Genomic DNA, 24,104 nt, shown 5'->3' with positions numbered 1-24,104 from the left:
TTCTGGTCCTGCTCACTAGTTAACTCATAGCCATATAACAGTGCCCAAAGAACATCTACATTCATCCACCACCACCATCCCCTCCCCTTCCCCTACCCCATTATCTGGCTTCTAACCCTCCTCTACTCCCTTCTTCCCACCCAGGGCACCTACTCACTTACCTGCCAGATGTAGGATGAGGCTTAAGATGACCACTTGAGGATGCATTATGGGATCAGCCTGAAGAAAAATGAGCAGACAGGCTGGTTGGTACCCCCCACCAGATGGTATCTGATCAAGTCTTAATTCTCAGATTGCAACTTATCTTTTCACCCAATTGGTTGATTCATATGAGCCTGCTCTGCTGGAAATGAGAGAAGACCACATATAACGGCTTGAGAGCTCTGTTAGTTCCCTGCAGCTGAGAGCTCTGTGCCTTCCAAAGGACCGGGAAAGCTGTCCGTAGAAACAGCCCCTGACTTCCCAGCTTCTTCCCCACACATAGCCTCCAAACTGACTCCTGGTCCTGATACAGGGGATCAGGGAACAAACAAAAAGGAAACTGGGCCGGGCGCGGTGGCTCACGCCTGTAATCCCAGCACTTTCGGAGGCCGAGGCGGGCGGATCACGAGGTCAGGAGATCGAGACCATCCTGGCTAACAGGGTGAAACCCCGTCTCTACTAAAAATACAAAAAATTAGCCGGGCGTGGTCGCGGGCGCATGTAGTCCCAGCTACTGGGGAGGCTGAGGCAGGAGAATGGCGTGAACTCGCGGGAGGCGGAGCTTGCAGTGAGCCGAGATCGCGCCACTGCACTCCAGCCTGGGCGACAGAGTGAGACTCCGTCTCAAAAAAGAAAAGGAAACTGGAGGCAGAGAACCAGCGTGGCTCAATGGCAGCATGAGAGCAAATGCCAGCCTTCCAGTGGCAGAGATGCACTTGCTTTTCAGAGTAAACTGGGCCTCTGGTGGACGTGGAGCTTTTCCTGCTCAGTGGCCACAACGACTCATCCCTAGCCTTAGCAGTCACGTTGCCAAGTTTGCCATTAGCAAGAGAAATTGAGAGTGAATGTGAGTCACTGTGCCTACCTTTATGCTCCTGGACAACATGATTCAGACTGCACCTCCTTACCAAGGGATTTCAAGAGAATGCTTCAGGAAACAGCAGTCTGGAGCAGACTTACGTTCAGATGCAAGCTCTGTCACTCACAATGCTGGGTAACCCTGAGAGTTCCTGAGTTCTCTTCAAACCTCTATTTCCTCAGTTGTAAAATAGCACTAAAAATGCTTCCTCTATCTCCCACCAAGGATTCATATAATAAGCAAAAAGGGCCACGGAAAAACTTCGAAAACTAAATCTACATCATATGCACTAATAGTACTAGCTAAGGTTTTTGGAGAATACTATATAGCAGGCTCTGTGTCAAGCACCCACATGCGTTAAATCGGGCTGTTGACTTCTGCTCTTAATCATTAAACCATACAAACATGAGTAAGCTTGCCTAGTACTTCATTAACTCCTCTTCTGGTCTAAGAATTCAGTAACTTCCAAGGAGGCAGTGGTGCTCTGTATCTTGCAGCTTATGACAGGGTTCATGGGGAAATGGATGGTCTTAGCATAGTGTTTTGTATGGCAGCCTTTAAAAATTCATTTCTTGACTGGGTGTGGTGGCTCGTGCCTGTAAGCCCAGCACTTTAGGAGGCCGAGGTAGGCCAGTCACCTGATGTCAGAAGTTAAGACCAGTCTGGCTAACATGGTGAAACCTCGACTCTACTAAAAATACAAAAATTAGGTGGGGGTGGTGGTGGGCGCCTGTAATCCCAGCTACTTAGGAGGCTGAGGCAGAATTGCTTGAACCTGGAAGGTGGAGGTTGCAGTGAGCCGAGATCAAGCCATTGCACTCTAGCCTGGACAACAAGAGCAAAACTCTATCTCAAAAATAAAAATAAAAATTCATTTCTTGCCAGGCACAGTGGCTCACGCCTGTAATCCCAACACTTTGGGAGGCCAAGGCAAGTGGATCACCTGAGGTAAGGAGTTTGAGACCAACCTGGGCAACATAGCAAGACTCCCTCTCTGCAAAAAAACAAACAAACAAAAATAGTCAGGCCTGGTGTACATGACTGTAGTCCCAGCTACTCAGGAGGCTGAGGCAGGAGGATTGCTTGAGCCCAGCAGTTGGAGGCTATGATTGTGCCACTGCACACCAGCCTGGGTGACAGAGCAAGACCCTGTTTCTCAAGGAAAAAAAAGATTGAAAAAAAAAAGCTAATTCAATTCAACCAGTTATTACTAACATATTGAGCTGATGGGACATGACTCAATATACTAAGGACGTCAAAAATCCAGAATTGTGCAATCAGGCAGGGACATGGGTAAGTAAGCAACTAATGAAATCAGGATGAGTAAGGTAAAGGTAAATATATAATCAGACTACGTCATTCCCCCACTGATAACCCTCTCATACCTCTCTCAGAAAAATAATAATAATAATAATTCCTAAATCTTTACTCAAATTACTGAAGCCCTGGTGATCTGGCCCTGACCTACCCCATAGATTTCTTCTACCGCTCTCTCCCCTGCTGACTCAGCCCCAGCCACTAGAGCTTTCTTTCCAACTTGCCTCAACCCTAAGGCCTTTTCCGTGGCTGTGTTCTCTATCTAGCTCCCCGGCCCCACCGTTTTCACTTTTTTCCTTTTCATTTTTATCCCAGCTTAAATGTTACCTCCCTGGACATTTTTCACTAGTCCTTCAATCTAAAGTAGCCAACCAGTCCCTTTCACTATTATTATCTTGTCTTCCTTAATGCATTTGATATGTGTGTGCAATATATGTGGTGTCTGTCTCTATTCCCTCCTATAGAGTGCTGCCCAGTAGAATTTTAGTAATGGAGTTATTCTGGTAACAGAGTTATTCTGGAACTGATGAGCCAGAGAGAGCCAAGACAGGGATGTGGAGCCAGTGCTCTGAGATGTTACATAACTGTACAACTCCATAGGATTTGAATTTGAATTCCATAGGATCGATTCTGTCTCCAGTAGAATATTGGTAATGGAGTTATTCTGTGTGAGTGTCGGGCACTACAGCAGCCACTAGCCACATATGACTATTGAGCACTTGAAATGTGGCTAGGGCAACTAAGGCATTTTTAATTTTTTTTTTCCAAGACAGAGTCTGACTCTGTCACCCAGGCTGGAGTGCAGGGTCACAATCTCGGCTCAGTGCAACCTCCATCTCCTGGGTTTAAGCGATTCTTTTGCCGCAGTCTCCTGAGTAGCTGGGACTACAGACACGCGCCACCATGCCTGGCTAATTTTTGTATTTTTCGCAGAGGCGGGCTTTCACCATGTTGGCCAGGCTGGGCTGGAACTCCTGGCCTCAAGTGATACGCTCACCTCAGCTTCCAAAAGCGCTGGGATTACAGGTGTGAGCCGCCATGCCTGGCCTAAAAATTTGTTATTTAATTTCATTTTAATTAAAATTTCAGATTGCTTGAGCCCAGGAGACAGTCTTTGGGGAGTTGAGATGGCACCGCTGCACTCAAGCCTTAGATGACAGAGCTTTCAAAAAAATAAATTAATTAAAAATAAAAAATAAAATTTAAATTGTCACACATAGCCACTGTGTTGCGTGGCACCCAACTCCAGACCATAAACTCTTTTAAGGCAATTTAAGTGTTGAGGCCAGGCATGGTTGTTCACACCTGTAATCCAAAGGAGGCCGAGGCGGGAGGATCACTTGAGGTCAGGGGTTCCAAACCAGCCTGGCCAACATGGTGAAACCCCGACTCTACCAAAAATGCAAAAATTAGCCAGGCGTGGTGGCGGGTGCCTGTAATCCCAGCTACTCAGGAGGCTGAGGCAAGGGAATCGCCTGAACCCGGGAGGCGGAGGTTACCGTGAGCCGAGATCACGCCACTGCACTCTGGCCTGGGCCACACAGTGAGACTTCTCAAAAAAAAAAAAAAAAAGTTATTAATTGAATAGATAAACAAATGGAAACACAAACCCATAGGGAAAGACCATTGATTTTGATGGTGGAATGTGGGGGGTGGGAAGAATTTCTTAAAAAGTGACATGTGAGAAGCATGGGTGGATGGTGTTTCAAGTGGAGGAAATCATGAGCCAGAGAGAGCCAAGACAGGGACGTGGAGCCAAGGCTCTGAGATGTTACATAACTTTACGATTCCATAGGATTGAATTTTCTGACACAGGACCATCTCCCATGAGAGATGCCTGTGTTCTAAAGACTCCCAAACAATATAGCACAGTGGATTTTTTTATGAGCTATACAATCTCCATGAATCACTACTCTTTAGGGCAAACTTCATGACCCACTGAAGGATGCATCCCAGTTGTGGGGTAAAGCTGGAGGTGACAATACTTGGGCACCAAAGCTGAATTTCCAGCTGCACACTAGAGAGCTGCATCTGTGTAAGCCAAGATTAACAGCAGTGAATTGAAATGATTCAGAACATGGGCCGGGCGCGGTGGCGGGTGCCTGTAATCCCAGCTACTTAGGAGGCTGAGGCAGGAGAACTGCTTGAACCCGGGAGGCAGAGGTTGCAGTGAGCTAAGATCACGCCACTGCACTCCAGCCTGGACAACAGACTGACACCCTGTCTCAAAAAATAGAAAGAATTCAGAAAAGAAAATAATTCAGTGTTCTTTATTGCAACCACCACTGACTTCCCTGCTATCTCAGCACACATCGTACCTCCAGCTCCAGCCTCCTGCAAAACAGTTCAGCTGTTCATATTCCCCATGCTTTCACCACAGCAAGCTCTCCTTAGGCCCCCTCCACAACCAGGGACTCACCAACTCCACAACATTGTACCTGTCAGTCTCTCCCTCATCCCCATCACTTTATATTAGGCCTCTATAATCCATACTTCTGCAATTCCCTCCGAAACTGTCTTCCTACCTTTCACTTCTCTTACTGCCCTGCCCACTGCCCTAAGCTAGTTATTTTCCTTCACCTACTCCTCTGATTTCATAACAAGTAATATGAAGCTTCTGTTTTTTTATATCTTTTACAAAGATATAAAAATTACAAGGTACCACTTATGTTTACCATAGAATATATATAAAAGGCCAGGCACGGTGGCTCACACCTGTAATCCCAGCACTTTGGGAGGCCAAGGCAGGAGGATCACGAGGTCAGGAGTTCAAGACCAGCCTGGCCAACATGGCAAACCCCTGTCTCTACTAAAACTACAAAAATTAGCCAGGTGTGGTGGCACGTGCCTGTAGTCTCGGATACTAGGGAGGCTGAGGCAAGAAAATCGCTTGAACCTGAGAGGTAGAGGTTGCAGTGAGCTGAGATCACACCACTGCACTCCAGCCTGGGTGACAGAGTGAGATTCTGTCTCAAAAAAAAAAAAGAAAAGAAAAGAAAATATGTAAAAATACCAAAAGTGTACTCATTTAACAATTATTTGTTGATGATCTGCAATATGTTAGAAATGATCCTATTCATCTGGAATGTACCAATGAACCAAAGACCTCTGGCCTCATGTAACTTACATTTTTTTTGAGACGGAGTCGCTCTGTCACCCAGGCTGGAGGGCAATGGCACAATCTCAGCTCACTGCAACCTCTGCCTCCTGGGTTCAAGCGATTCTCCTACCTCAGCCTCCCAAGAAGCTGGGATTACAGGCATGTCTCACCACACCAGCTAATTTTTGTAATTTTAGTAGAGACGGGGTTTCACCATGTTGGTTAGGCTGGTCATGACCTCCTGACCTCAAGTGATCTGCCCGCCTTGGCCTCCCAAAGTGCTGGGATTATAGGCGTGAGCCACCACGCCCGGCCTCATATAACTTACATTTAACTGAAAAATAAACACACAGATTTTTAAAACATCACTAAAATGTAATTTATCAGCATATTACAAGTTGATGAATGCTAATGCAAAAAAGGCAAAAGGATACACAAGAGCAGAGTGAAGGTGGTTGGGAGTGGAGGGTTGAGGAGGCACTGAGTTGCAATTTTAAACAAGGTGGTCAGGTTTGAATAGTGTCTATTACTTTCACCAAGAAGGTGATTATTTGAACTAAGACAAAGGACAAGGGAGTTAGCCAAGACAGGAAAAGCTTTCCATGGAGACAGACAGGAAGGGCAAAGGCCCTACGGCAGGAGGGTGCCTGGTATGTTCACAGAGCAAGAGAGGCCAGCGTGACTGCGACAGAATGAGGGACAGGGATCACAGAGGAGTGAGGAAAGAGGACAGACACATGGGGCTTAGGAGCCATATTCTGAGGACATAGGCTTTCACCCCACATGAAAAGAAGCACCACTGCAGGGGCATAGGGTGATAGGGTCTAACTTCCTTTGAGAAGGACCACTGTGGCTGCTAGATTGAGAAGCAGTGAGACCTGTCAGGAGACTATGGCAAGATTCTGGAAGAGATGGGTTAGCAGTGGAAGTGGTCAATGAACTTTCCTCACTCAAGCTAGAGTAGCCAGATGTGATGGCTCACAGCTGTAATCCCTGGACTTTGGGAGGCCAAGGCAGGAGGACTGCTTGAGCCCAGGAGCTCAGGGCAACATAGCAAGACCCCGTCTCTACAAAAAAAAAAAGAAAGAAAAAGAAAAATTAGCCAGGCATACTGGCATGCAACTTGTAGTCCCAGCTACTCAGGAGGCTGAGGCAGGAGAATGGCTTGAGCCAAGGAGGTGGAGAAGGTGGAGCAAAGAGGATTTCCCGTAGGATATGAGGAGAAAGGGCCTAAGATGACTCCAAGGATTTCGGCCTGAGCCACTGGAAGAGCTGGAGGTTCCAACCAATTAAGACAAGGAAAGCTGCAAAGGCTGGGCTCAGTGGCTCGCACCTGTAATCCTAACACCTTGGGAGGCCAAGGCGGGTGGATCACCTGAGGTCAGGAGTTCAAGACCAACCTGGCCAACATGGCAAAACCCTGTCTTTACTAAAAATACAAAAAATTAGCCAGGCATGGTCGAGGGTGCCTGTAATCCAAGCTACTCAGGAGGCTGAGCCAGGAGAATTGCTGGAACCCAGGATGCAGAGGTTGGAGTGAGCCAAGATCATGACACTGCACCCTAGCCTGGGCAACAGAGCAAGACTCCATCTCAAAAAAAAAAAAAAAAAAAAAAAAAAAACCTGCATGACCACAGGTTTTAGAGGAAATATTCAGGGTTTTAAGTATGTTGAGTTTGACATGTCTTAGAGCCATGTGGAGACTGCTGGAGTTCAGGAGTGAGGTCTGAGCTAAAGATACAGTTACAAGTTATTGGCTTAGAAATGGTATTTTAAAGCCAGGAGCCTGAATGAGGTAGGAATTCAAAGGATGAGATTCAAAGGAATGCTTGATGCTAAGGACTAGGTCCTGGGGCCTTCCAGTATTAAAAGGTTAAAAGAGGGACAAGCATGTTGACTCATGCAGGTAATCCCAACAGTTTGGGAGACCGGGGCAGGCTGATAACCTAAGGTCAGGAGTTCCAGGTCAGCCTGGCCAACATGGTGAAACACCATCTCTACATAAGAATAAATTTTAATGCCGGGCATGGTGACTCACACCTGCAATCTTAGCACTTTGGGAGGCCAAGGCGGGCTGATCACTTGAGGTCAGGAGTTCCAGGCCAGCCTGGCCAACATTGTGAAACCCCGTCTCTACTAAAAGTACAAAAATTAGCTGGGTGTGGTGGCGCATGCCTGTAATCCCAGCTACTCAGGAGGCTGAGGCAGGAGAATTGCTTCAACCTGGGAGACAGAGGTCACAGTGAGCCGAGATCATGCCACTGCACTCCAGCTTGCATGACAGAGCAAGACTCCGTCTCAAACAAACAAAAAAAAGTTAATTAATTTAAAAAAATTTTGTTAAAGGCTGAGGTGGAAGAGGCACCAACACAGAAATGGAAGCAGCCCAAGGAGGTAAGAGAAAAAGCAAAAAGGTCCTAGAAGCCAAGTGAAGCAAATGCATCAAAGAACAGGCCCAATCATGAGGCAAATGCTACAAAGGAAAGAGATAAGATTTGTCATAGACTGAGCAAGCTGGAGATTATCAGTGAGCCCAGTACTTTATACTGCAGTAAAAAGTTTACAAAGAGGAAAATCAGGAGATAATTGAATACAGGAAACGCTTTCAAGGAGTTTGCATTGAAAAACGTAGTTGGACGTGAGTGCCTATAGTCCCAGCCATTTGGGAGGCTAAGGGGGAGGGATCACTTGCGCCCAGGAGTTTGAGGCTGCAGTGAGATATGGTAGCACTACTGCATTCCAGCCTGGGTGACAGAGTAAGTCCCTGTCTTCCAAAAAAACAAAACGTTTTGCAAAAATGGAAGGAGAAAATCCTGGGTGTTTTTTTTTTTTAAGTGATAAAAATAACAGCATGTTTTTATGATCTGGAGACAATCAAGAGGAAGAAAGGGAAAATTTGCTGGGGCAATAAGTCAACAGAGGAGTGTGATCCTTTGCCCAAGTAGAAGGTCTAATTCACAACCAGGGATATCTTGTTGGTGCACACGCTAAGTGAGCACATATGTCTGGGGAAGCTCCAGGTTGATTGCTTCGTCAGTGAAAAAGGAAACAGTTAAAAGCAGTAAGGGCCGGGTGCGGTGGCTCATGCCTGTAATCCCAGCACTTTGGGAGGCTGAGGCAGGCAGATCACTGGAGGTCGGGAGTTCGAGACCAGCCTGACCAATAGAGAAACCCCGTCTCTACTAAAAATATAAAATTAGCCAGGCGTGGTGGTACATACCTGTAATCCCAGCTATTCGGGAGGCTGAGGCATGAGAATCACTTGAACCCGGGAGGCAGAGGTTGTGGTTAGCAGTAAGGATTGGGGAAGAGGTTTGGGGATTTTGAAGACAGCTTTAGGTGAGCAAATTAAGTAAGGACAAATGTTCCACCATCTGGCAGCACTCAGGTATCACTGGAAGTAGGAGGTCATGAGGTTGATGCTCTGCAGCTACCTGCAGGTGCAGGCTATGGGGGAGGAAGAGGACTCACATCAGCAGATAACTTCTTAATCTTCCCATGTGTTTCTCTAAACATCATTTCCACTTCAAAGGCATTTAATGGCTTGCCAGTGCCTTTAAGGCAAAGTCCAAACTCTAAAAGCTGCGCACCTTCCCAGGCTGGTCACACCCATCACTCTAAGCTTCACAAAGTTCCAAACAAACCAAATTGCTTATACTCACTAATCTTTGCAAGCTCAATAATTTCTAACACATGAGACTACTACTACAAACCTTCAAAAATCAGCAGCCCAGCCTGGGCAATAGAGTGAGTCCCCATCTCTACAAAAAATAAAAATAAAAAAATTAGCTGTGCATGGTTGCACAAGTGTGTGGTCCCAACTATTTGGAAGGCTGAGGTTGAAGGATCGATTGAGCAGGGGTCAAGGCTGCAAGGAGTTGTGATTGCACCACTGCATTCCAGCCTGGGCAGCAGAACCAGACCCTATCTCTCTCTCTCTCTCTCTCTCTTTTTCTTTATTTTTATTTTGATTTTTTGAGATTCGCTCTTGTTGCCCAGGCTAGAGTGCAATGGCTCGATCTCAGCCCACTGCAACCTCCGCCTCCCAGGTTAAAGCGATTCTCCTGTTAAAGCTGGGATTACAGGCATGTGCCATCACACCCAGCTAATTTTTTGTATTTTTAGTAGAGACAGGTTTTCACCGTGTTAGCAAGGATGGTCTGCATCTCCCAGCCTCAGTGATCTGCCTGCCTCGGCCTCCCAAAGTGCTGAGATTACAGGCGTGAGCCACCGCTCCCGGTGAGCAAGACCCTTTCTCAAAACAAAACAAAACAGCTGGACGTGTAATCCCAGTACTTTGGGAGGCCGAGGTAGACAGATCACTTGAGGTCAGGAGTTCCAGACCAGCCTGGCCAACATGGTGAAACCCCATCTCTACTAAAAATACAAAAAATTTAGCCAGGCATGGTTGAGGGTGCTTCTAGTTCCAACTACTCAGGACGCTGAGGCAGGAGAATTGCTTGAACCCGGGAGGCGGAGGTTGCAATGAGCTGAGATGGAGCCACTGTACCCCAGCCTGGGCAACAGAGCAAGACTCTGTCTCAAAAAAAAAACAAAACAAAAAGTCAGCAGCAAGGCTGGGTGCTGTGGCTCACACCTGTAGGCCCAGCCCTTTGGGAGGCCAAAGCAAGTGGATTGCTTGAGCCCAGAAGTTTGAGACCAGCCTGGGCAACATAGCAAAACTGTATCTCTACAAAAAAAATGTTTTAAATTAGCCGGGCATGGTGATGCCCTCCTGTAGTCCCAGCTACTCAGGAGGCTGGGGTGGGAGGATCGCTTGGGCCCTGGAGTTCGAGGTTACAGCGAGCTATGATTGAGCCACTGCACTCCAGCCTGTGTGACAAAGAAAGACTCTGTCATAAAAGTCAGCAGCCAGTACTAGGCTTCTGCTTTACTGAACATTATCTTTATATGGGTTTTTTTTTTTTTTTACAATTTTTTTTGAGACAGTGGTTTCTAGCTCACTTCATCCTCCACCCCCCAGGCTCAATCCATCCTCCTGCCTCAGCCTCCCCAGTAACTGAGACTGCAAGCATGTGCCACCATACTCAGCAAATTTTTCTATTATTTTTCAGGTGGAACTCACTATGTTGCCTAGGCTGGTCTCAGATTCCTGGGCTCAAGCAATCCCCCTGCTTTGGACTCCCAGCGCATTGGGATTACAGGCATGAGCCACCACGCCCTCTAATATTTTTCCTTTACAAATCATAAAACTACTAACAGAGCTATGCCCTCAACACATTTCCATATTATTACGTAATACCCATTTTACAGATAAGGAGAAGCTCACCAAAAGTATGTATTGCACCCAAAGTCACAGTTCCAAGCCAGCCTGAATAAATACGGCTTAACACAAATGTACCACACAATTTTCTGCAGTTTTAGTTTCACACGAAACTTGCCCAGGTAAAGTTTAAATAAGGCCGCTATGGCAGTCCATGATTCCATTTAAATAAAAGTCAATTTCTCAGGAAATCCAAAAAACTCTATTTTATGTAAATTTCCCCTAAATTTCTTGGCTCAATCATTATTGTCCTTATATCTCATATAAAACTACCAAAGTCCAAGCAACTATATCCTGATTTTCTCTTTGTCATAAGTTTCCAGAGGACCGCACTTACCAGTTAGTTAGAAGGCAGTTTTCCAGCTTCTCCTCCCTCCTCCTGGTCTGTTTGTAGCCCTCCTCCAAAGATCTTTATAGATTGAGACTACTTTCTCCCAGAATTCCATTCTTTATCTCTTTGCCACACCTTTACATAAGAATACGGGGAAGCACGTTTGAATATTACATTTCTCCAGTTGGCTGATCTTTTTACTGGATTTGCTCCACTTACAAATTTAAACAGATTACAAGGAGATTGTTACAGTACTTGTTCTCTACTGGGCATTTGTTTTGTTTGGTTTTTGGTTTTTTTTTTGTTTTTTTTTGAGATGGAGTCTTGCTCCATCGCCCAGGTTGGAGTGCAGTGGCCCAATCTTGGCTCACTGCAACCTCTGCCTCCCAGGTTTAAGCGACTCTCCTGCCTCAGCCTCCTGAGTAGCTGGAACTACAAGCACTCGCTACCATGCCTGGCTAATTTTTGTATTTTTAGTAGAGTCGGGGTTTCACCATGTTGGCCAGGCTGGTCTCTTAACTCCTGACCTCCAGTGATCCACCCCTCCCTGACCTCCTAAAGTGCTGGGATTACAGGCGGGAGCCACCATGCTCTGCTGGGCTATTTTTAAAGATTCAGCCAAGATCTGGATGTTAGGTCAGACTCCAGGCTTGAAAAATTATACAGACTTTGTGAATGCTGGTGAAGGAAAGGACTTTAAAACTACCTGGGGCCAAGTTTCTCGATTTATAGTGAATAAACAAACCAAGGTCCAAACAGTGGACTAGAGTGTGGGACCCACAGAAGCCACTGGGGGCAGAGGCAGAAGTAAAAGCCAGGCTAACTTTTCCTATTCCACTGTTCTTGTTACTCAACAAACATTACTTCAATAAATATTTATTGAGCACCCTGTGCTAAGAATAGAACATTTAGATTTTTCTTTCTTTCTTTCCTTTTTTTTTGAGACACGGTCTTGTTCTGTTGCCCAGGCTGGAGTGCAGTGGCACATTCATGGTTCACTGCAGCCTTGACTTCCCGGGCTCAAGCGATCCTTCTGCCTCAGCCTCCTGAGTAGCTCAAGCACTCGTCCCGCCTTGGCCTCCTAAAGTTCTGGGATTATGTGTGTGAGCCACCATGCCCAGCCTTCTTATTCATTCTTTCTTTTTTTTTTTTTTTTTAAGCCATTAAGAATTCTCACCCCCAAGAACAAGGTGTACGTTCTTGGCACCTTTGTCGAAAATGAGTTCACTTAAGTGTGGCATGGGGCTTTTACCAGATGGGATTAGAGAAGTTTTTAAAGAACTCTGTACACTCCCAAACCAAGACCACCACAGGACCTGGACACCAAATTGAACTGCTCATGACAGTAAGTAAAGACTATGTAAAATGCATGCTGAGTTCTATCAAAACCTTTATCAAAATGTTGTGCTAGTGGTGGGCATTGTGGCTTTAAAAAATGTTGACTCTGCTTAATAATGATATATGTTGATAAAATGCCAACTTTTTATTGGGAACTATGACATGGAAATATTTTCAAGAAATACGGCTGGGTGTGGTGGTTCACACCTATAATCCCAGAACTTTGGAGGCTGAGGTGGGAGGATCACTTGAAGCCAAGAGTTCTAGTCCAGCCTGGCCAACATGGTGAACTTAGTATTTAGTATTTTATTTTATTTTATTTATTTTTGAGACAAAGTCTCACTCTGTTGCCTAGGCTGGAGTGCAGTGACACAATTTCGGCTCATTGCAACCTCCGCCTCCCAGGTTCAAGCGATTCTCCTGCCTCAGCCTCCCGAGTAGCTAGAACTACAGGCTTTTGCCACCACACCTGGCTAATTTTTATATTTTTAGTAGAGATGGGGTTTCACCATGTTGGCCAGGCTGGTCTCTAACTCCTAACCCCAGGTGTTCCACCTGCCTCAGCCTCCCAAAGTGCTGGGATTACAAGTGTGAGCCACTGGGCCCGGCTAGTATTTAGTATTTTAGACACTACTAAAAAAAGAAAAAAATCAGCTGGCAGTTGTGGCACATGCCTGTAATTCCAGTTACTCTGAAGGCTGAGCCACAAGAATTGTTTGAACCCAGGAGGCAGAGGTTGCAATGAGCCAAGACTGCACCACTGCACTACAGCCTGGGTGACAGAATGAGACTCTGTTTAAAAATAAAAAGAAAAGAAGTATTTCCAGGAAATATTAAATTAGGCCAGGCATGGTGGCAGGTGTCTGTAGTCCCAGCTACTAGAGAGGCTGAGGCAGGAGGATCGCTTGAGCCCAGAGGTTGAGGCTGCAGTGAGCCATGATTGCAACACTGCACTCCAGCCTGGGTGACAGAGGGAGACCCTGTCTCAAAAAAATACAAAAACAAACAAAAAAGAAATATTAGATCAAAAAAACAACAACACAGTGGCTCATGCATGTTATCTCAGCAATTTAGGAGGCTGAGGTGGGCAGATCACTGAGTCCAAGAGTTTGAGACCAACCAGGGCAATGCAGTGAGACCTTGTATCTATGAGAAATAAACAAAAATTAGCTGAGTGTGGTGGCGTGTGCCTGTAGTCCCAGATACTTGAGAGGCTGAGGTGAGAGGAAAACACAATTTAACACACACACACACAAACACACACACACACACACACAACCACCACCTAGTTTAAAGGAATCCATTTTTGCAAAAATACTACAACAAAATGACAGCATATGTATGTATATACGCATATGTACCTATACGGAAAAGTTACGGGAATCTATGAAACTAGTCAGGTCAGAGTATCCTATCTGGTAGCAAAGCCAGCTGAGACAAGAGGAACTTTCAGTTTGACGCTATATATTTATGTATCATTTGTTTGTTTGTTTGTTTTGAGAGGGAGTTTCACTCTTGTTGCCTAGGCTGGAGTGCAATAGCACTATCTCACCTCACCGAAACCTCTGCCTCCCAGGTTCAAGAGATTCTCTTGCCTCAGCCTCCCAAGTAGCTGGGATTACAGGCATGCACCGACACGCCCAGCTAATTTTGTATTTTTAGTAGAGACAGGATTTCTCCATGTGGTCAGGCTGGTCTCGAACTCCCGACCTCAGGTGATCTGCCCACCTTGGCTTCTCAAAGTGCTGGGATTACAGGTGTGAGCTACCTTGCCCAGCCATAAGTGGAAGTTCTTTTACATTCACATAATATACTTCATTTTTCACAGCCTAATTACAATCATCCTTTTCTTTAACCCAGAAAGACAGAGAGAAAAGACAGCAACTGAAGTTGCCAAAAGCTAGACTTGGACATCACCAAGCATCTAGAAAGATGGAAGATTATGAAATAATGCTTTAATAAACATAAAAGCGCTACGCCACAAAGCACATGTTCTTCTACAAAGAAAATACATCTGGTCACTATAGTCCACCCTTGAACAACATGGCTTTGAACTGCAAGGGTCCACTTATTCGCAGATTTTTTTCAATAAAAGTTATACCAAGTGTGCCTGGCTTTCCTGCCTCACCTTCCATCTCTACCTCTTTGACCTCTACTCCCCCTGGGACAGCAAGACCAACCCCTCCTCTTCCTCCTCCTCCTTCACATTGAGCTTACTCAATGGAAAGACGATGAGGATGATCCTTATGATGAGCAGGAAATATATTTTGTCTTCATAGGATTTCTTAGTAACATTTTCTTTTCTCTAGCTTACTTTAAGAATATAGCATATATATATACATAATATACAAAAATGTGTTTTAATAGACTGTTTACATTATCAGTAAGGCTTCCTGTCAACAGTAGGCTGTTAGCAAATTTTTTGGAGAGTCAAAAATTATATGCAGCCCGGGCACGATGGTTCATGCCTGTAGTCCCAGCACTTTGGGAGGCCAAGGCATGAGGACCACTTGAGCCTAGGTGTTTAAGATCAGCCTCAGCAACATGGCAAAACCCTATCTCTACAAAAAATGCAAAAATAAGCCAGGCATAGTGGCACACACATATAGTTCCAGCTACTAAAGAGGGTGAGATGGGAAAATTGCTTGAGCCCGGGGAGGTCAAGCCTGCAGTAAGCAGTGATCATGCCACCACACTCCAGCCTGAGCAACACAGTGAGACTGTCTCAAAAAAAAAAAAAAAAAAAAAAAGAGAGAGAGAGAGAGAAAAGTTATATGCATATTTTCAACTGCACAGGGGATCAGTGCCACTAGCCCCCATATTGTTCAAGATTCAACTATATATGTTTATTTGAGGGACTGCTGTTAGAATCTGCATCACCTCTGTCACTTTATGCATTCACCCATTTATATTTACTGAGCACTTGCTATGTGCCAGGCAACCTTATTCTGTGAGACTCATTTGGAGTTTTACCGAGTTAAGTTAGATAAGTGGTAAAGCTAAAGATTTGTATTTCCAGAAATTTTTATTCTGAATGATACAGAAAAGGGCTTTTTGGTGATGTCTTTAAATTTTTATTTTTTTATTTAAATAAAATTTAAATGTCTTTAAATTTTTATTTAAAGACATCACCAAAAAGCCCTTTTCTGTATCATTCGGAATCTAGTGTGTGGGTCTGCTATATGCTTATTGCCTTTTATTATAACTATATTCTTGGGGATCAGGCTGCCCTGCCATATTCTGACTTCCTAGAAGGAAAAACGTAAACCTTTTTGTGGTGCCTGTGTCACAGCTTGTGTTTGCAATACAGCAGGCATGTGTTCATTCATTCAGTCAGTCTACAAATACTTATTTCACACCCACTGTAAGCCAAGCATTGTACTAGGCCCCTGGGATAGAGGCCATGAATGATACAGTTTATTTTCCAGTTGAGGGTTGGGGTTGATAGATCACACACATAGAAAATTGTAAGCAAGAGATTTTCAGATTGGAACAAACTATGTAGGAAATAAACTGAATTAGAGATGGGAAGATAGTTACTTAGATTTGGTGGTTGGGGAAAAGCTCTTCGATGAAATTCAGGCTGGGCGCGGTGGCTCACGCCTGTAATCCCAGCACTCTGGGAGGCCGAGACGAGCAGATCACTTGAAGCAAGGAGTTTGAGACCAGCCTAGGCAACATGGGGAAATCCCATCTCTATTAAAAATACAAAAAAAAATTAGCCGGGCGTGGTGGTGTGTGCCTGTAGTCCCAGCTGCTCGGGAGGCTGAGGCAGAGAATCGCTTGAACTTGGGAGAAGGAGGTTGCAGTGAGCTGAGATCACGCCACTGCATTCCAGTCTGGGTGACAGAGCAAGACTCTGTCCCAAAAATAAATAAGTAAAATTAAAAATTTAAATTAAAAAAAAAAAAGAAATTTAAACTAGAAACCAAAAGATGAGAAAGGGGAAGCTTTCTACAAACAGTCTTAGAGAAGTATTCTGAAGAGAGGAAATGGCCTGAAAAGGGGCTGGAATCAGAAAGAACATGGGCTGTTCTAGAAGCAGAAACATCAGTGTGGCTGAAACAGAGAATAAGGAGTGGTTGGTGAGGTCAGCAGAATTTCAGTTCAATGGCAAGCTATTGAAAGATTTTAAATAAGAGTAATTGAATCCAGTTAATGATTTAAGAAAGAAAAAGAACGACAGGTGCAGTGGCTTACGCCTGTGATCCCAGCACTTTGGGAGGCCTAAGCAGGCAGATCACGAGGTCAGGAGTTCGAGACCAGCCTGGCCAACATAGTGAAACACCATCTCTACTAAAAATACAAAAATTAGCTGGGCAGGCATGGAGATGTGTGCCTGCAGTCCCAGCTATCTGGGGGGCTGAGGCAGGAGAATCACTTGAACCTGGGAGGCGAGGTTGCAGTGAGCCGAGACCGTGCCACTGCACTCCAGCCTGGGTGATGACAGAGCAAGACTCCGTCTCAAAAAAAAAGAAAGAAAAAAAGAAAACGAAATACTTAGGCTACTGTGTGAGGAGAATGAACTACCAGGAGAGGAAAAGTGGACTAGGTGGCTACCAATTAGGAAGCCATGTCTTGGATGGATGCATAGAAGGATGGAAGGAAGGAAGGAAAGGAAAGAAAGAAAAAAATGAATGAGAGATAAAAATAACTCTGATTACAGGTTGGGGCTGGTGACTCACGCCTGTAATCCCAGCACTTGGGAAGCCGAGGCGAGTGGATCACTTGAGTTTAGGAGTTGAAGACAAGCCTGGCCAATATGGTAAACCCTGTCTTTAGAAAAAATACAAAAATTAGCCAGGCGTGGTGGCAAGCACCTGTAGTCTCAGCTACTTAGGAGGCTGAGGCTGGAGAATTGCTTGAGCCCAGGAGGCGGAGGTTGCAGTAAGCCATGATCAAGTCCCTGCACTCCAGCCTGAGTGACAGAGAGAGATCTTGCCTCAAAAAGTAAAAATAACTCTGATTACAAAAGAGCAAGCCTTATGAGACTCACTTGACCTAGATTTTTTAGTTTAAACTGGTTTTTAAGTCAACTTTCAAAAAGCAAAACCAAATTATTTTTAATGAAGGAACATGCTGGAATTAAAATGTGGTTTTCTAAAATGATTGCCTTGAAACAGATGGTATATATTTAGCTGGCATACACTTGCTGGCATATTGGTTTGAAATATATTTTATTGTTTTATAGTCATAATACTTCCACCAGCATCATAACCTTTGACAAAACAATTCTGTATCTAGACCTCTATACCTTGAAAATAAACAAATGCACATAAGTTTTTGTATAAAGGATGTTCCTTACAGCCTTATTTGAAACAGAGAAAGAAAATAAATATATTTCAATAGGGAAATGATTTAATAGAACATACATGTTTATTCTACTCAATACTATATAGCTATCTAAAAAAAAGGTATTCTCCCAAATATTCTGACATGGACTAATAGCCTTCTACAAATGGTTAAAAAAAAAAAAGTAACTTACAACCTGTATCTGTTTGTGTGTATGTGTGTGTGTGAGAGAGAGACTGGGCATCATGGCTCACTGTGACTCATGCCTGTAATTCAGCACTTTGTTATTTTTGGAGGTTCTTGTTTTGGTTTGGTTTTTTAACTTCTACCCAAAAGTTACTATGCAATATCAGCATTTTAAGAGGCTGAGGTGGGAGGATTGCTTGAGCCCAGGAGTTAAAGGCCATCCTAAGCAACATAGCGAGACCCCATCTCTATTTTTATAAAACAGGGCCAGGTGCAGTGACTCATGCCTGTAATACCAGAACTTTAGGAAGCTGAGGTGGGAGGATTACTTGAGGTGAGGAGTTTGAGACCAGCCTGGCCAACATGTTGAAACCCTGTCCCTGCTAAAAATACAAAAATTAGCCAGGTGTGGTGGCGGACACCTGTAATTCCAGCTACTCGGGAGGCTGAGACAGGAGAATCGCTTGAACCTGGGAGGCAAATGTTGCCTGGGAGCCAAGATTGCACCATTGCACTCCAGCCTGGGCAACAGAATGAGACTCTGCCTCAAACAATAATAATAATAAAATAAATAAATAAATAAGAGAGAGAGAAGGAGAGAGTGAGAACAGAGAATGGTGCAGAACTGTGCTGTCTAATACTGTAGCCACTAGCCACACCTAGCTACTGAGCACTTAAAATGCAGCTAGTCAGAACTGAGATGTGCTTTAAATGTAAAGTGCACATTGAATTTTTACTGAATTCTGGAAACTTACAATGAAAGAACATAAACTCTCTCCCCCATTTTCTTTTTTGAGACAGGGTCTTCCTGTGTCACCAAGGCTGGAGTGCAATGGCATGATCTTGGCTCACTGTAGCTTTGACCTCCCAGGCTCAAACAATCCTCCTACCTCTCAGCCTCTCAGGTAGCTGAAACTAGAGGCACACATCACTATACCAAGCTAATTTTTGTATTTTTATAGAGATGGGGTTTTGCCATGTTGCCCAGGCTGGTCTCAAACTCCTGGACTCAAGCAGTCTGCCCATCTCAGGCTCCCAAAGTGCTGGGATCACAGGTGTGCACCATCACGCCCAGCCCTCATTAATTATTTTTTTCTTTATTCCATATTGAAATGATAATAGTTTAGATGAATGGAGTTAAATAAAATATATTCTTAAAATTAATTTCATGGCTGGGCGTGGTGGCTCACGCCTGTAATCCCAGCACTTTGGGAGGTCTAGGCAGGCAGATCACAAGGTTAGAAGTTTGAGACCACCCTGACCAATATGGTGAAATCCCATCTCTACTAAAAATACAAAAATTAGCTGGGCATGGGGTGGCGCGTGTCTGTTATCCCAGCTACTCAGGAGCCTGAGGCAGGAGAATCACTTGAACCCGGGAGGCGGAGGATGCAGTGAGCCGAATCCCACCACTGCACTCCAGCCTGGGTGATAAAGCAAGACTCTGTCTCAAAAAAAAATTAAAATTAAATAATAATAATAATATGCACATTTAAACAGATGAGCTCATACCACCGCCACCACATGTGAATAGTTTAAATAGCCTTTTTTTTCAATCTCACTGCTCTCTTTGTAAAAAGAGTCACACCTTAAGCAGAAGAAATTGGAATGTTAATTCACAAGACATGCACGACTATGAGTAGGTGAGCTGCTTGGAATAACCTTTGTAAATGCAGTCTATATGGCTGAGAAAAAGATACAGAGGCTCTATTAGGTTGGTGCAAAAGTTATTACGGTTTTTGCTATTACTTTCGATGGCAAAAACTGCAGTAAACCACCGTGCCAGGACTATTTGCGGAATTTAAATTGTCTGCTTAAAATGAGAGCATTTTGGCCAGGCGTGGTGGCTCACACCTGTAATCCCAGGACTTTGAGAGGCTGAGGTGGGCAGATCACTTGAGGCCAGGAGTTTGAGACCAACCTGGCCAACATGGCAAAACCCTGTCTATACTAAAATACAAAAATTAGCCGGGCATGATGGTGCATGCCTGTAATCCCAGCTACTGGGGAGGCTGAGGCACGAGATTAGCTTGAGCCTGGGAGGCAGAAGTTGCAGTGAGCAAGATGGTGCCACTGCACTCTAGCCTTGGAGACAGAGGGAAAATCTGTCTCAAAGAAAAAAGAAAAACAGAGAGCATTTTAATGCATTTAAATTGTACCTGTTTAAAAATCTATCCACATGACGGCAGAATGAAAAAAATAATAAAAATAAAAATTCAGGCCGGGGGCAGTGGCTCACTCCTGTAATCCCAGCACTCTGGGAGGCCGAGGAGGGTGGATCATGAGGTCAGCAGATCGAGACCATCCTGGCTAACACGGTGAAACCCTGTCTCTACTAAATATACAAAAAATTAGCTGGGTGTGGTGGCGGGTGCCTGTAGTCCCAGCTACTCGGGAGGCTGAGGCAGGAGAATGGCGTGAACCCGGGAGGCGGAGCTTGCAGTGACTGCACTCCAGCCTGGGTGACAGAGCGAGACTCTGTCTCAAAAAAAAAAAAAAAATTCAATAAGTGATTTCCATATATACATTCTCTCATAACATTAAAAAAAGGAAAAAACAATTTTCATTTACATAAATTGACTTGATGTTATCTGAATCAATTAATGAGCAATTGACCTGCTTGGAATTTCTGCCTTGGGAATTCTAAATCTAGAAGTGATGGGCAGATAAAACACAGTAGACTTTACTTTTTTTCAGTCTAAAAAGATCAGGGACTCTCCCCCTTTTCAGAGCCTGTGGGCTTTCTGTGGGCAGCTCTGTAAGAAAAATCCTAAGGCATTTCTAAGAGCAAACCACACATTCAATTTTACTGTTTTTTTATTTTAATTTTATATGAAGTTTTATTCTCAAAATATATAAAACACACACACACACACACACACCAAGGGACTAAGATGTTATTTCACAGCACTTGCTTGCCTTAGTCTTTATGAAGAACACAATTCCAAACTAGTGGACAAGTTCCTCCCTGTACTCTAACTCATTCAAAGGAGGCAAGCTCCTTTGTCAAATCAGGAGCTCCATCAGCCGATTAGGAGCTCAGATGCCAGGGTGGGAGTTTCTTAGTGGGATCCAGTATTGCTAGAAAAGCCTTGCTTATACAGCAAAAGACAGGGACATGGGCCCCTTCCCTTAGAATGTATCTGTCTCACATGCTTGGGAACTGCTGTGCAGGAACACCTGGTGTGGCCTGAGGCAGTGTATACGTGGCCCCCCCAACATTGGTCTATATTGCACTGTTTTTAATGCTTTTTTTTTTTTTTCTTTTTGAGACAGAGTTTTGCTCTTGTCCCCAGGTTGGAGTGCAATGGCACTATCTTGTCTTACTGCAGCCTCTGCCTCCCGGGTTCAAGCAATTCTCCTGCCTCAGCCTCCCAAGTAGCTGGGATTTCAGGTGCCCGCCACCATGCCTGGCTAATTTTTGTATTTTTAGTAGAGACAGGGTTTCATCATGTTGGCCAGGCTGGTCTCAAACTCCTGGCCTCAGGTGATCCACCCGCCTCGACCTCCCCAAGTGCTGAGATTACAGGCGTGAGCCACCTTGCCGAGCTGTTTTTAATTCTCTAAGTTATCATTTGCTATCTCCTTGGCTCTTTGTAGTAATTCCCCCCCCTTTTTTGTTTTTCTATGTCCATCTTTCCCATTCCAAATACTTGATGTAAAGGGAGATTCCACCTTGAAAACCAGGGTTCCAGTCCTGACTTGCTGCTACACTCTACTGCTGACCTTGATCTTGACCTTGACTTTGTCTTCATTTATTTCTTTGATGAGGAGGGCAGACAGAAAAACACTGCTATAGTGCTTAAATTTTTTTTATTACAAAAGAAAATGAAGAAAATAATTCAAACTATAGCAGAAACATGAAAAAGGGAAAAGTGAGTCTTCACTATTTGTCTCCGTCGGTAACCATATTCATTTGGGTATATTCTTGCATGTTTTTAAGGCAAAAACAAATTCAACAGAGATTATATATATATATATATATATATATATATAATTGTGGAACTCTTTTTTTTTCCTTTGAACTTAACTACATAGCATTCTCTGATAAGTAACGTAAGCTCCATGACAGCAAGGATTTTTGACTGCTTCATTCACTGCTATATTTCTGCAGACTAGAATAGTGTTTGGCATAAAGTAGGTGCCAATAAATATTCACTGAATGCACCGGACGTGGCGTGGTGGCTCACGGCTGTAATCCTAGCACTTTGGGAGGCCAAGGTGAGCAGATCATTTGAGGCCAGGAGTTCAAGACCAGCCTGACCAACATGGTGAAACCCCGTCTCTGTTAAAAATACAAAAATTAGCCAGGTATGGGGGTGCACGCCTGTAATTCCAGCTACTCCAGTGAGTATCTGGACAGGGGAATTGCTTAAACCCAGGAGGCGAAGGCTGCAGTGAGCCAAGATTGCACCACTGCACTCCAGCCTCAGCAACAGAGTGAGACTCTGTCTCAAAAAAAAAATTTAAAAATTTAAAAAAACAAAACAAAACAGAAGGGGACCAAACAGACACATCCCTGCCTCCATGGAACTCCCAGTTGATCTGACAGGAAAAAAAAAAAAAAAAAATATATGTATATATATATATATATAAATATAGTATATATTTTATATATATATATTTTTTTTTCACCGAATGAATGAAAGGACACGAGTCCTCCTTCCTGTCAGATCAACTAGGAGTTCCAAGGAATGGAGCTGGGAATGTGTCTATTTGGTCCCCTTCTGTGCTCCCAGCACCAAACAATGTGCCTGGCACACAGTAAGCACTTAGTAAGTATTTGTTGAATTAGCAAAAAAGCTTAATGATAAAACCACCTAATTCTTTTTACTTGCACGAGTGTATTGACATAACACTGTAATCAACAATTCCCTTATTGATTGTAAAAATCTCCGCAAACACCATTGCAATGATCAGCCTTGTACACATACCCTTATTTAAAGATTTTGGTAGGATAAGAATGTCTTTTGAGGGGGACCATTGATCTCCTTCAAATGTGTCCTGAAGTTTCTTCTCACTAGGATTTCATGGCATTAAGACACTTATGGGCTGGGCACGATAACTCAACGCCTGTAATCCCAGCACTTTGGGAGGCCGAGGTGAGTGGATCACCTGAGGTCAGGAGTTCGAGACCAGCCTGGTCAATAGGGCAAAACCTCATCTCTACTAAAAATACAAAAAATTAGCCAAGTGTGGTGATGTGACCTGTAATCCCAGCTATTTGGGAGGCTTTGGTAAGAGAATCACTTGAACTCAGGAGGTGGAGGTTGCAGTGAGCCGAGATTGTACCATTGCACTCCAGCCTGGGCGACAGAGCAAGACTCTATGTCAAAAAATTTAAAAAGACATTTAAGATTAATTTTTTAGCCTGTATGAGAACTGCTCCCTACAATTAAGTTTGCAAAATGATCTCCCTTACGTATCTCCCTACAGAATGCCGGTCCCTCCCGAAACTATCTAGATGCAGCCCAATACTCTAATTCACACAAGACTGTCAGAAAGACTTCTAGAAACAAGCAGGCTGGCTACAGCCTTGCTGGCCAACATCTTCTGCATGCAACACAATCACAGCTTAGTCATCACCTGGGGAGGAGCAGTTTTTAGGTGGTGATAGGCCCATATTGTTAATTCATTCCTATGTACTGAGGATGGCTCAGCAGAAAGAGGGAAATAGACAAAAGAGTAAGACCCCAACAAAGTCCTGAGCTGAACAATGTTGAGAAACAAAAGCCACTTTGTCCTGGATAAGAGTTAATATGGGGCTGGGCACAGTGGGTCACACCTGTAATCCCAGCATTTTGGGAGGTTGAGGCGGGTGGATCATGCAGTCAGGAGTTTGAGACTAGCCTGGCCAACATAGTGAAACCCTGTCTCTACTAAAAATACAAAAATTAGCTGGGTGTGGTGGTGCACGCCTGTAGTCCCAGCTACTCGGGAGGCTGAGGCAGGAGAATCGCTTGAACCCAGGAGGCACAGGTTGTGATGAGCCGAGATTGTGCCACTGCACTCCAGCCTGGGCGACAGAGTGAGACTCTGTCTCAAAACAAACAAACAAAAGAGTGAATATGGGAGCTTCTGGGTATTTGTGAGTTCTCTAAGAAGTGAACTTGCAGAGTCACACTCTCTCTGAGCTGTCTAATGGAAGTCTTCCAGAAAGCTACCTTTCTGATGATTTAATTTTTTCACTCCGAAA

The 24,104-nt window shown here is 44.2% G+C and overlaps 1 protein-coding gene and 1 long non-coding RNA gene across 3 annotated transcripts in view; both read right to left on the bottom strand.

The window, feature by feature from the left end:
* HAVCR1 (hepatitis A virus cellular receptor 1) overlaps positions 1-214 on the bottom strand; it is a 28,068-nt gene extending 27,854 nt beyond the window's left edge. The window contains exon 1 of one of the 2 annotated variants that reach the window (XM_012504686.2): positions 162-214. In XM_012504686.2, coding sequence (XP_012360140.2) covers positions 162-207 — 46 coding nt within the window. In that variant the 5' untranslated portion in view covers positions 208-214. The remainder of the gene's footprint in view (positions 1-161) is intronic. The other variant, XM_030822589.1, reaches the window with a different exon arrangement.
* A 1,439-nt stretch (positions 215-1,653) lies between these two features.
* Positions 1,654-19,897, bottom strand: LOC115837258. Its single transcript, XR_004032312.1, has 2 exons — positions 19,849-19,897; positions 1,654-1,741 (listed from the first exon to the last, which is right to left on the bottom strand). It is a non-coding gene; the product is annotated as an uncharacterized LOC115837258 (long non-coding RNA).
* Between the last annotated feature and the right edge of the window lie 4,207 nt (positions 19,898-24,104).

This window comes from Nomascus leucogenys, chromosome 2 (assembly GCF_006542625.1).
Source record: "Nomascus leucogenys isolate Asia chromosome 2, Asia_NLE_v1, whole genome shotgun sequence".
Classification (NCBI taxonomy): Eukaryota; Metazoa; Chordata; class Mammalia; order Primates; family Hylobatidae; genus Nomascus; species Nomascus leucogenys.
This window is presented reverse-complemented; position numbering and strand designations above follow the sequence as displayed.